The 13780-nt window shown below is 39.6% G+C and overlaps 1 protein-coding gene across 4 annotated transcripts in view; it reads left to right on the forward strand.

Moving 5' to 3' along the window:
• dennd1a.S (DENN domain containing 1A S homeolog) overlaps positions 1–13780 on the forward strand; it is a 486461-nt gene that overhangs the window by 458218 nt on the left and 14463 nt on the right. For 2 of the 4 annotated variants that reach the window (XM_018232034.2, XM_018232036.2), the window contains exon 20: positions 12873–12932. The exons of the other annotated variants lie outside the window; for them this stretch is intronic. In XM_018232034.2, coding sequence (XP_018087523.1) covers positions 12873–12932 — 60 coding nt within the window. The remainder of the gene's footprint in view (positions 1–12872; positions 12933–13780) is intronic. 4 annotated transcript variants of the gene reach the window in all.

Here is a 13780-nt window from a genome sequence, read left to right on the forward strand (position 1 = left end):
GGGAAATTGACAATATGTCTAGCCCCATGTCAGATTTCAAAATTTTATAAAAAAAAATCTGTTTGCTCTTTCGAGAAATGGATTTCAATGCAGAATTCTGCTGGAACAGCACTATTAACTGATTCATTTTGAAAAAAATTTTTTCCCCATGACAGTATCCCTTTAAAGTCATCTTGATTCTCTAAGGCTAGGGCCACACAACACAGATTCTCTGCAGGCCAATAATCTGCTGCCCCACTGCTCCGTTCTGCTGTGCTGCAGGCATGGCGAACTTTGGCACAAAATGCAATATCTTGCATATTTTGGCACTGAAATCCTCCACGTCTGTCTGCCCCTGAGCAGAAGTAATGATTCTGGGTGCAGGCAGCACAGCAGAAGAAGACTAGCGGGGCAGTTGCTCCACAGGCCTAGATCCATATTGTGTAGCCCGAGCCTTAAACTGCCAATATTAGAAGGCTGCCATCTCCAAAATACAATAACCAGGCAGCTGGCACTCTTTCTCGTGATTTATTGCATATGGTGATATGGGTAAAGTACTGAAATAATTTTTTCGCAAAGAGGGAGGGTAACGCAGTGTCCTTTTTATACCTTCTTACATACATATGACCTATACCATTATATAAAAAAGAATAAGTAGCCAGCTAGCCGTTATTATTTTTAGATGTTCTGTAAAAAAGTCCACCAATCATACATTCTTATGGTTTTCTTATCGTTGCTCCTGTGACCATTAGATAGGAGCTAACGATCCTGGTATAGCCCAGGCTTCCTTTGTTCTTCATTAAACGAAAACTATACCCCCCAAACAATGTAGGTCTCTATAAAAAGATATTGCATAAAACAACTCATATGTAAAACCCTGCTTCATGTAAATAAACCATTTTCATAATAATATACTTTTCTAGTAGTATGTGCCATTGGGTAATCATAAATAGAAAATTGCCATTTTAAAAAATAAGGGCCGCCCCCTGGGATCGTTGGATTCACTGTACTCACAAACATACCAACAAACCATATATGTTAGGTCACATGAGCCAATTAACAGACAGAGTTGTGTCTTTTGCTTCCACACTTCTTCCTGTTAGAGTTAGAGTTGTAGTATTTCTGGTCAGGTGATCTCTGAGGCAGCACAGAGACCATCATGAAATTGTGGCTCAAGGCAAGAGATGTAAAAGGGCAATATTTACTTAAATATATATTTCATTTTGGTAAGATTCTTTAATATGTCACTTAATATGATATAAATCTGTTGCTTAAGTGTTCATTTTGAGGGTATAGTTTTCCTTTAACACTTGCCTGGTCCTTGCACTTGAATTACAGTTCAAAGAAATAAGAAAATTGTTGCAAAGAAAAGATGCAATTTTTATCCATAGAAAGAAAATGGTAACAATAGAAGGAAAATGGCTGCCGTTTGGTTCTGACTTTAACAATACACAGACTGACAGTAGTTTATGAGCCCATAAACATGAGACCAAAATGACTGCCCAGTGGATATATGGCTGGGAGTTGGCCAGATCTCTATTGGACTGGTGGTGTTGAGTGAAGACTTGTATTCTGCATGCATCTTGCCTCCCTCCCACTCCCTGCCCTCTGCCAACTTGCTCCCTCCTTTCCAGTAGTAGGTAAGAGAGGGACTGGAGAAGGTTTTTTTTTCTTGTTAGCTATAGAGGAAACAGACCCGCAGTCTAGGCCCCCCCTATGAATGTGGAATCTGCTTCCTCTATAGTTGAGTGCAACTGAATGAAAGTGCAATTAATGCATTTTGGCTACAACTGTACAGTAGTGAATGGCCCCTGACATGCTACAGGGGGTATGGTAAGGGCTTTCTTGACTTCAAGTCAAACACAGGGTTACAGGGATGGGATCCTTTACCTGGAAATCCATTATCTGGCAAGCTCAGAGTTATAGGAAGGCAAACTCCCATGAGTCCATTATAAGTAAATAATTCTTTATAAACTGATTTCCTTTTTCTCTGTAATAATAAAACAGTAGCTTGTACTTGATCCCAACTAATTAATCCTTATTGTAAGCAGAACCAGCCTTTTGGGGGTTATTTGCTGTATACATTATTTTTAGCAGACTTAAGGAAGGTTTATCTAAATTATGGAAAGATCCCATATCTGGAAAGTTCCAGGTCCCAAGCAATGTGGATAATATATTCTATACCTGTATAACAAATTTTTGCAAGAGTAACAGAGCACAGATTTGAACCAAAAAAGAAAATCTTAGCATTTACAAAGTAGCTTCATTCTGTACAACCGATTAGCAAAGCACCTGGTGACATTGCGGTATCTTTTTCTTACTCCCCAAATAATCCTCATGCATGGGATCTTCATATGGGGCAAGATTTTATAATCCTTCTGGAAAGTAAAACAGCTTTGCCGTGGCTTTGTTGGTTCCTTTGCTTGTGGCATAATCGGCTGAAATTCCGACATCAGAAGTTTGAGCTCTGTGTAGGAAGGTGCTCTTTTATCTCGTTGTGGGTTTTTTTTTTGTGTTACAGATATGCATGTGGGTGAAATCGCACCTTTAATATGCTGTTAAGGCATCTGTTTGAATGCTTTCTGGAAGAAATATTGACAAGGATTAACGGTTAGAAAGAGCCTGAAAGTCTCCTGGGCACCAGCTGCTAATTCACACATACAAAAACATTTTATGATTTCTATTTTCACTGGTGTGAAAATATTACATTCTGTACTGTGAAATGTTAGTGGACTCTGGGTTAGCTGTTCATTTGCCTCCCCTGGGCTGTTCAGAGTTTGCATGTTTTAAGCAAACACGTAGAAGGGAGAGTCCGGAGATAACAGAAATGTGCCGACTTGGAGAGGAGACATAATGGTTTGGTGGTAGTAATTCAAGCCAAGCCTGATTTGCTCTCCTATTTGGGATTAACCCTTGTTCTAGTTTTCTTTTCCATGTGTGAAAATAGAAGCCTGTTATTCATTGTACAGGAATGGTATCTGTTATCTGGAATGTTTGGGACCTGGCGTTTTCCCAAATCACGCCCTGAACTAGGGGTAGGCAGAAGAGGCACCTGCCTAGGACACAACTCTGTGGGGGCACTGGGCAAGTCCCTGTTCAAAAATCTTCTGCCTACCCCTAGTCCAAATTCATTTCAATCTGCAGGTCTCGCCTACCCCCTCTGTTGCTCGCTCCTCTGTCCGTCCCTCCAGTGTCCGTCCCTCCCTCCCGCCCCAAATTGTCCCTCCATTTCCCCTTCTTGCACCTACGTTATAGTTTGTGCGCGTACGCGGGGGGGCCGGGGTTAGCCGACCGGGTTGCCTAGGACGCACAATCTTCTTGGCCCAGCCCTGTCCCAGATCTTTTTTATGTAATTTGTCTATGTAAAATAATTTAAAAACAAAATAAACCCAATAGGATCATTATACCACCATTATAGGTTCATGCAGCTTAGTAACCATCAAGTACACGCTACTGTTTTAAAACATATAAAACATATATTAAAAATAGATTTGATTAAATAGACTCTAAGGCAGATGGGGCTGTAATTTGGAGCTTTCTGGATTATAAGTGATCCCATACCTGTACTATAATCCAAATAATATTTTACGGATTTCTATTAACTCTTCTTATTCCTACTGTATTCTGTAAGACTTTCACGTATACCAAGGAATTATGTTCATGTTGAGGTCAAAACAGATAGTTAATTCAGTTACATTTAGGGGCCCCATTTACTACTTTGAATCTTGAAAAATGAGTGGTTTTTCTAGACAGATATGGGACCTATTATCCAGAATGCTCGGGACCTTGGGCTTTCCGGATAATGTATCTTTCTGTAATTTTGATCTTCATAGTCTACTAGAAAATCACATAAACATTCAATAAACCCAATAGGCTGCTTTTGCTTCCAATAAGGGTTCATCATATCTTAGTTTGGATCAAGTACAAGGTACTGTTTTATTATTACAGAGAAAAAAGGAACCATTTTTAAAAATTCTGGTAATTTAGATAAAATAGAGTCTATGGGAGACAGCCTTTCTGTAATTCAGAGATTTCTGGATAATGGGTAAAGTGTAAAAACAACAAAAGCCTTTAAGGCAAAACTTTAAAAGTTGTGGGGGTGCTATATAAGTCAATGGGATCTGTGTTGACCTTATTGCTTTTAATCAAATTGGACTTTTAGAGGTTTTTCGATTTGTTTCACTAGAATTTTTAAGAAAAACTAACATTTTTAGAGGTTTTCAAGGTATTGATATTTTTAGAGCATCTTTTAGCGTTTTTTTTCGTTCTTACTTTTTATATACGGATCTGTGAATAAATACAATGACATTCTTGGGTTTTAGAGCTTCTGTGTTTAGTCGTGGTTTCCAAGACCTCTAAAATCCTTTTTATAAACAAGTCTTCATGGTTAGCAGTGCTGTTGTTGGAATATGTTTCCATATTGCAAAATGCATCTCTGTATGAAACATGGAATTCTTGCATGTACTTTTCTGGATCTCTGGAATCTCTACTGTGGAGATATTGTAGACCATCCACTCAGCATTACAGATATTCAAGCTTCCCCCCTCCAGCCCCCATGTACCTAATGCAGGGGTGCCCAAAAGGTAGATCGGGATCTACCATTAGATCTTTAGCTGGTGATCAGTAGATCTCAAGACACTGTCAACAAACAGCTTCACTAAATGACCCTTTTGTATTATTCTTTTCAGTCAGATATTTATTCTGTTAAGGCTACATAAGAAATAGTTGTTTTTTAAAAATAGTAATATAAATTATCTTATAAATCAATATAATATTTGGGTAATATTTTCCATGGAACATGCTAACAGTGATTTTATGGATGTAGATTATAATGGGAAAATATCACTAAAATTAGACCCCGCATTAGTAAAGTATGGGCACTCCTGATCTAATGTATATTCACATGACTGAAATAAACACCACTGCATTTCAGGAGGACTCTAAGCGCTGACAAAGAGATGCAATAAAATGCTGCCGATTTATTAGAAAGCTATATATTTATATAATATACACATTTTTACCAGTTTTTACACCCTATTGCTCTGTGTGATGTATTCGGCTTTTTAAATAAAATATTCATTCTTATATAACTGCACTTTAGCGTTGAACTGCTGTCACTCCATGTTCCTCCATAAGCAAAATGCCGCTCATGTTGTTCTTGTAGAAATTACATTTTAGACTCCCATTAAAGAGATTAGCCCAGCTGTCTGCGTTTCCATCCTATGGGCAAGGTATCTCTTGGATGCCCTCAAAGGGTGTCTCTTGTTTCCCCATGCTTTTTCTTTTACAGTGTCTGTCCATACCTTTTGACGCCATGCAGCCTTGCTTTCATACAACCCACACTCTAATTAGGATGATTTTCCAGCATGAGGTCCCCTTCTGACCTTTGAGAAACAATGTGTTTTGCTGCATCAACAAATTAATTGCAAATCAGATGCTGCTCTTGTAGGAGCTCACATGCAAGCAGCCTCGTTCCATCAGCCTGTGCATCCTATAGGAATGTTACCAGCTGCAGACACTGATGGAAGAAAGAGGTTGGAAGTTGCTATTCCCCAAATCAAAAGAAAACAGGCGGGCTAGATGTATAACGTCAGAAGAAGGCAGCTGTAAGCCACCAAGCCATTATTATAGGCTCAGTATACTAGTAGCAGTACTGTCAATTTTACAGCTCTGGATTTCTTATGAAAAGACGTATTTAGAAATACATTTTGTGTGTATATTAAAAGTCTGCTATGTGCAGATGAAAAATGAGCAGACATGAGGGTACAACGGGCTATGATGCATCTCCCAATAGTTATAAGAATGGATTTGATTTTTGACACTCCTGTCATTTCTTAAAAGATGGTGAAAATATATTTTACGCTTAAAAGAATAGAGAAACATATACAGTCTTCTGATCATTTACTTCTTTATGGCTATCACCATTTACTGTCCTACTTTTTAGCCCATTTTATATATATATATATATATATATATATATATATATATATATATATATATATATATATATATATATATATATATATGTATAATTTATAATTTTACATTCAACTAAAAGGCAGGGCTTAATTTTAAACACCAGGTAGATTTGCACATGTGCAGTAAGCCATACCAACAGTAATTTTTTTATTTTTTAGTTATTTTTGTTCTGTGCTGGCCACTAAGTCATAGCCCTGCTATTTAGTGGGTCATACGTCTGCCCCATGATGCCATGAATCAGCCCCCTCTGAAGGAAAAGGAAGAAGGAAAGCTACCAAAGCAGTTTATTGCCAATAGATTAGCCACAATAGTGCAAGCTATAACACTATATTTATTCTGCAGAGTGCTTTACCATACCTGAGTAAAAACCTTTAGAAGATCTCTCTGTTTGTTTATGATAGCAGCTGCCATATTCGCTTGGTGTGACATCACTTCCTGCCTGAGTCTCTCCCTGCTCACTCATAGCTCTGGGCTCAGATTACAGCAGGGAGGGGGTGTGAGGGTGAGAGGAGCAAACTGAGCATGCCCAAGGCCATGCCCTGGAGGTTTATGCTGAAAACAGGAAGTCTGATACAGAAGCCCATGTGAACACAATAGAAGGAAAGAAATGCTGGGTTTCTTTTGACAGAGGACTCAGAGCAGAATTACTTTGAGCTTTTACTGCTGTATTTATATAGACTTTTTTGATAAAGCTTACTTAATTTTAGCCTTTCCTTCTCCTTTCAGTCCATCCACTACTACTACGTCATTGGCCAAGAAGGATTCAGCAAAAAAGGTGGCAAACCTAATGACATCCAACCAGTGGTTAACTTTTTTCAGCCATCTGCAGGTAGAAAAGTGAAAGCAATCATCTGATTGGTTGCCATGCGTTACCTCCCAGGTGTCAACAGGGCCGTACTGGAGCCTTGCGGGCCCACTGGGGCTGCAAAACAAAGGGACCTCCTTGGGGCCCCCCTCCCAACCTCTTAACTCCCGGTGCTCCATGTGAACAACTGGTCAGCCGAGGAAGAGCAGGTCTGGGCCAGCCCGGCCGGCCCTGTCAGTTTTATAGATGAAACCCACTCTGTTATTTTTGAGTAATAGGTATGCAAAGGTGTCAAATCTATCTAACCTGCTAGCAAGATTCACTTTATGACAAGGGAGTACAGAACGTTATAGAGTATCAAGAAGTATGTCACACATAAATAGTTCCATTGTCCGACTGGCCCACCGGGATACCAGGAAAAGTCCCGGTGGGCCCAAGTGTCAGTGGTTCCTCATGCTGCTAAACTTTTGGCCTATTTCATGGCCATTCCCTATTTTTATGAGAACAAAGAGGCTAAATAGTTGGAAAAATAGAGTATAGTGTGTAAGGAAAAGAGACGAGAGAATAGAGGTTGAGTGAGGAGAGGAAGAAAAATAGTACTAAGAGTGGGCCCCTGGTCTAAGATTTATTGGTGGGCCCTTGGTTAAAGGTTTTTGGGTGGGCCCCTGCTGTCCCAGTCCGGCACTGAATAGTTCTGTCCTTTTCCTGACGTTTTAGTTTATGCTTCTCAACAGGCAACATTCCTGTGCTGGTTGTTTGACTTACAAGTACTGTAGAAAAGATGCAAATGGAATAACTTATGACTTCACCATAGTGACTATTATTGCAGCACTTTACTGCATGTTTCGGCTTAACCAGCCTTCCTCAGGTGCTCCCGGGTCATTTTTTCTATGGCACTATCAAGCACAGACAAATTTGCCAATTTCTCAAGCACGTTGAATGCAGCCTTAAATGTGATGTCAAATTTTTACTCTTGGACTGAAGCTTGTTTGGCGAATTTGTCAACAATCCAATCACGCTGTGGGACTATTGAGATCCGTTGTGCAAGGACTACATCAACACGACAATGAGGCCCTTTGCCAATGGCATTTTCAAATTGGCCTGATAGATTTCTGGAAGATTTTCCCTCAGGTATCGTATGGGCAGGCCATCAGAAAGTGCTCATAATCCACAAACTGAGAGGCAGATTGATCCAAAAAAAAAAAAAAAGCAGATTGATCCAAAAAAAAAAAAAAGAAAGCTGACCAGGCGCAAATTTTAGTTTTTTTTCTTTTTAAATAAAAAAAACTTGAACCTTTAAAATTCGATTGCAAAAATAAAAACCATGAAAAAGCAACTTGAACACGAATCACATTCGGCTCATTTTCGATTTATTTGACAAATCTTGAAAACCTGATTTGAAGAATAGCTTGAATTAATACAACTCCCTTTGGCTCCTACATGAACTCAGCAGCTTTCAGATGACAAATTTGTATATTTGAGTTTTCTCATGCTGTTTTGTTTGTGCTTAATACGTTTCGGAGCTTCAATTCACAATTTTTTTCCGGGACTGGGATTCAATGAAAATATCGGAGGGATACAGTGTCGGACTGGGATAACAGGGGCCCACCAGAAAATCTTAGGTTGATGGCCCAACTATTATACCTCCTCTCCTCACTCACCCACTCTCTAGTCTCTTTTCTCTACATACTATTCTCTATTCTTTGATTATTAAGCCTCTTTATTCCAATAAAGAAATAGAGAATGACCATGAAATAGGCCAAAAGGTTAGAAGCAGGAGGGCCCACAGACACCTTGGCCCACCGGGAGTTTTCCTGGTATCCTGGTGGGCCATTCCGACACTGGAGGGATTCACGCTGATGCTGAAAAGTAGGGAAACACATGGAATCATCTTTTTAAGTTTTATCTTATAAGAACACATTGGATGCATTATCATACTGAAACTGCAGCGCTGAAAGAGTTAAATGGCGTCCTATCTGCAGAAACCCCAAACTTACCAGGTTTCGTTTTTCCTCTTTTTATAACATACTAGAGCTTTCCCTTCCCAAAGGGAATCAAGCTTATACGGCCGACAAGCTTATGTGCAGCCTGGAGAGCGAGAGAGTAAAACTTTCTATTGGAAAAATTGGCTTAAGGCAAGGATTATCCGTGTTTGAAACATTACTTCTCAGGGCTATCTTGTGTCCTTGGAGTTGCTGAAGGACATATGCGGGATAGGTAAATCTCAGCTACACAGATATCTGCAATTAAAATAAGCCTTTGAGTGCCAAGTGGTCAACATCCAGACCTGCGATAAAACATGTTTATTTTCATCTTATTTCTATCGTCCGCCAGCCTGATCTCTAAATAGCGTTGCTTTCATCATAAGCAGCTCCTCCTTTTGCAGCTGTTTTGATCTGTACAGTCGGTTCATCCTTATCGCTGCATTAGATGACGTTGCCGTGTAATAAATTAACAGAACATGGAGCTTTTAAAGCTGCAAGTTTATATAATAGCACTCAAACTCCTGACCAGTTCTTTCTGGTAACTAAAGACCATACGACAGATCCGAAGAGATTAGGGATATGAAACGGTCTATCGACTGTCTGACAACGACATTCCTCCATGTATTCCTAATGGTTATTGTATGTGCTGCCTTCCCATATCTATGATTGTCTGGTTTCTTTCAAATCAGGGGATGTCTGGGGAGCCTCAATCAACCCCAGAAAACACCTTTACATTATTATGTATATTTACATGTATATACTTTATGGGGCAGATTTATCAAAGGTCGAATTTTGAAGTTATGTGAATTTTTTTTCAACTCTAATAAATTCAAATGTACTCACCAAACGGGAGGTTATTCATGAAAAAACTTGAATGTCTAATATTCAATCAAATACGAATGACCCAAAAATTCAAATCCAATTCGAATCAAGTCAGGAAGGCAATTAACATCTTCAAATGGGTCAACGGACCTCTGGCATTGACTTGTAAATGAACGTGGCAGGGGGTAAATATTCAAATTAGAAATGTTTCCACGGTCAAGGTGTGATAAATCTCACATTCAAATTCGATTTAAAATTCAAATTTATAAATAATTTTAATTATTTGCCTTTTTCTCATGATTGTTTCTAGCTTTTAAATGGGGGTCACTGACTGTAAGGCTACAAATGTATTGTTATTGCTACTTTGTATTACTCATATTTCTATTCAGGCCTCTCCCATTCATATTACAGTCTCTTATTCAAATCAATGCATAGTTGCTAGGGTAATTTGGACCCTAGCAACTAGATGGCTGAAATTACATACTGGAGATCTAAACCGACCTGCCTTTGCTTCTTTGGAACACCTAGGCCACCAGTACTGTCCTAGTACTGATCTACTTTCGCGGACACCCACATTTCCACTGCAGCTCCCCAGTGCTCCATCAACTGCGGCTGGGCGGCATGCCGTCCCTGAAATTTTGCCGCCCTAGGCCCAGCCCTTTGTGGCCTCGCCACAAATCCGGGCTTGAATAAAAAAAAAAACTAAAAGATAACAACTATATAATGAAGACCAATCGAAAAGTTGCTTATAATTGGCCATTCTTTAATAAATCTGCCCCTATGTGTAATTGAATAATGCCTATTTTTTTGTAAACCCCAAAACAGATTGATTGAGCTTAGGCATTAAAGCACGTTTTACCAGTGTGTGTTTTAAATGCATCAAGCTAGCACAGGTCCGCTGTGTATGTTACTGTCTGACACATCTGTAAGCTTCCCGTGTAGAGCAGGAAGAATGTCCCACTCTCGTCTCCGCACATTTCAGAACCTGTGATGGGAACCATATGATCATGTTTTTGTCTCTTTACTAGCAGTAGGATGAGAAAATCGTTCCAAATAAGCCCATGCCAGGCACAGATTTCTATGCTGGCTCCTTCCCAGAGCTCCCACCTCCATGTTTGGATAATGTTACAAAGAGAGAGATTAACAAATTAATTGCTAGAGAAAGAGCTGAATGGATTTCATTAATTGTATTGGGGGTTCCATTCACTTAAAAAACATTCATAGATAATATATTGTGACTGTCTTAAAAAGCATTGCTAATCTAGCTCAGCATCAGCATCTGAGCACTACTGTTTCTGGACATATTTGTGTACTTGCCCCCAGGGTGTAGAAATAAGACCCTGCGTGTGCTGGAGGGACCAAGCGTATAGAGGGCCTGATTTATGTACAGTATCAATACAGGAATGGAATCTATTAAAAGAAATGCTCAGGACCTAGGGTTTTCTTTGTGTAATTTGGGTCTCCTCACCTTATGTCTGCAGTAAAACATTTAAACATGAAATAAACCCAAAAGGATTATTTTGACACCAATATGAATTCCTGAAGCTTCGGTTACCATCAAGTACAAGGTCATTTTTATTATTACAGAGAAAAAAAAGTAATCAGTTTTAAAATGATATATGGGCCTTGTAAACAGGTGATCTTTTAAAGTCTGTGGGGGCTCTTGTAAAGGAAAGACTCTGGCTATGGCAACATGGAGTCCTGCCAGATAATTAAGCTTTATGTTCTAATGTCATACACTGTGGTTTTATTTTCTGCCTCCGCCACTTTAATTTTAAAGCACAAGTACAAATGTCAATACTAATGCTAGATAAGACCATAGTCTGTATATCATTTTACAAAGACAGATTTTCTGCAACATTGTTTTTATATATATGTGGATCAAACAAGTGGAATTGGAAAGTACAAACAGATATTCCAGATGTTTTTTGGACTTAATAATGCAAAGTTGCAGTGTCATTGATAAGTTACAGATCATTTAGTTGGCAATGTGCAAAATAAACAACACATTTATCTATTGATATATAGAGCACCACAATTATATGCGGTGCTTTACAAGGAGTAAACACAAACAGGAGTATAGTTACATTAAGTTATACAGTAACAATAGATAAATCTATGCTTAAGAACGTAGAACATTCAAACCACAGTTGGGATAAGGTCCCTGTCCCAAGGAGTTTACACTCTATTAGGAAAAGGAAACAAAAGAGGGATGGTGTATAGGTTCATAGGATAAGGTGTGTTTCTGCAGTGGAAGGCTAGCATCATCTAGAAAAGTTGTAGGGTGGGAGCTTTTCCTGATACAAGATGATAGAGCATTCCAGAGACTGGGTGCATTCAGGGGAAAAGGTTTTATACGCAACTCCTAAGTTGTCCTAAGATGAGCGCAAGACCTGGAAGGTGACATATAGAGAGGAGCAGAAGAATGAAGGGCTCTGAATGACAGGATAAGAATTTTGAATTTATTGTACCACCTGATTGGGAGCTTTTTTAGTGAGGTGATGGGCAGTGATTTGGATGAAGGTGTGAACATGCAGCAGTGGATGGAGATGTGATTCAGTGAGACCAGCTTGTAACATGTTACAATAGTCTACACTGGAGATTAGGGCCTGGACCAGTGTTTTAGTAGTGGGGGCAGAGGAAGGGGTGTATTTTCGTAATGTTTCTTAAAAAGAAGCAGAATGTTCTGGTGAGGGATGCAATGTGGGCTGAGAATGAGAGAGGTGTGTCTAAGGTGCCACCCAGACACCTGCTTTGGGGGAATGGATGTAGGGTGACATTTTCAACTGTAATATTTCACAGAGGGAAAGGGACAGATTGTGGCAGGAATATAAGTAGTTCAGTCTTCAATATGTAATGCTTAAGGTGGTGAGCAGCCATTCAAGATGCTATGGCACTAAGGCAACTTTACCTGCAGCATACAGTATTATACAGTATTATCGAAATACTTTTTATAGCATTATTTTAAAAAATAAGATTATTTAAAAAAAATGAGATGACCAATGGGGTAATCGGTCATGAGGAGATCCCCAGGGAGAGAGATCCATCAATGTTAAAGCTGTCCATTCCATGATACCATATTTGTCAAATATAAATCACGCATAAATAGGCCTAATAGGTTGCTGATCGTGAGCATTACGTCTCCGGTATAGGCAGAACATGGTTTATGATTTTTAGGCACGGTGATCCATATTACCAATATTAGTTGCTGTATCTCAGTTTAGGCAGGTATATGAAAGTTTTAAAATTATTAGCTATTATTTTTGTCTATAACTGATATTTGAGTTTCCACTTTAATACAGCAAGAAAAGATTCCTCCACCACGACCACCTCCTCCCAGGATCCAGCGGTCCACTACACCCGTGAGTAGCCGCGAGTCTGTTCTTCTCCCTCCAGTAACTCTGCCTGACTCGCTCTTTGTAACTCTAATAAAACCTGCTTAGGTTTATCTCTTTCATCTTGCAGAAACCTTCCTCCACAATTCCTATCCTCTTACAGCACCCAGTTGAAACAGGGTTCTCCCAGCTTGCTGCTGATTTCTGTCTTTTTTGATTGGATATGTAGTTGTTGCTTTCTAGTCCCCTAGGATGCTAGGATTTCAAACCCTTTGGAGTAGAATTCCAGAATACTGTGTGTAGATGATGCTGGGAACTGTAAATCATTAGCAGTAGATGACCAAACTGGAAATTTTTCTAGTTCCTGAACTTGAATGTTACACTTGATCAACCAAAAGGGTCACACGGGGGTACTGGACTCATGGGCTGCGACACATCAGGCCCCCCACATCCCCCAAGGGCCCCCCTCCCCAGCCGCAAATCCCCCCAGCGTGTACTTGCTTTAAACGCAATTCTTCATGTGAGGTCAGGAGCACCGGCTGTTTAAAGTGGGTCTCAGCCGGAGGGACCCACAAGGGTTGGGGCCCATAGGGTTGTTTCCCGATGTCCTGCTGGCCCAGACCGACGCTGTCAACCAACCAGGATATGGGTCAGGCATTTTCACTTTATATTACGAGACACTTTTTCATAAGTTCCTGGTTAGATGATGACTTTATAAAGACCAATAATCCACATACTGTTCCATTAAATTCAAAGTAGTGCAATGGCTTGACTCAAGTGTCAGTAACAGTAAAGGCTTTGGGTCCTGTTCACTTTAGTTGTGGCACCTAGGTACACAGAACATAGCAAATATAATATACATTTACTCTCATTAT

Source organism: Xenopus laevis, chromosome 8S (genome assembly GCF_017654675.1).
Source record: "Xenopus laevis strain J_2021 chromosome 8S, Xenopus_laevis_v10.1, whole genome shotgun sequence".
NCBI lineage: Eukaryota > Metazoa > Chordata > Amphibia > Anura > Pipidae > Xenopus > Xenopus laevis.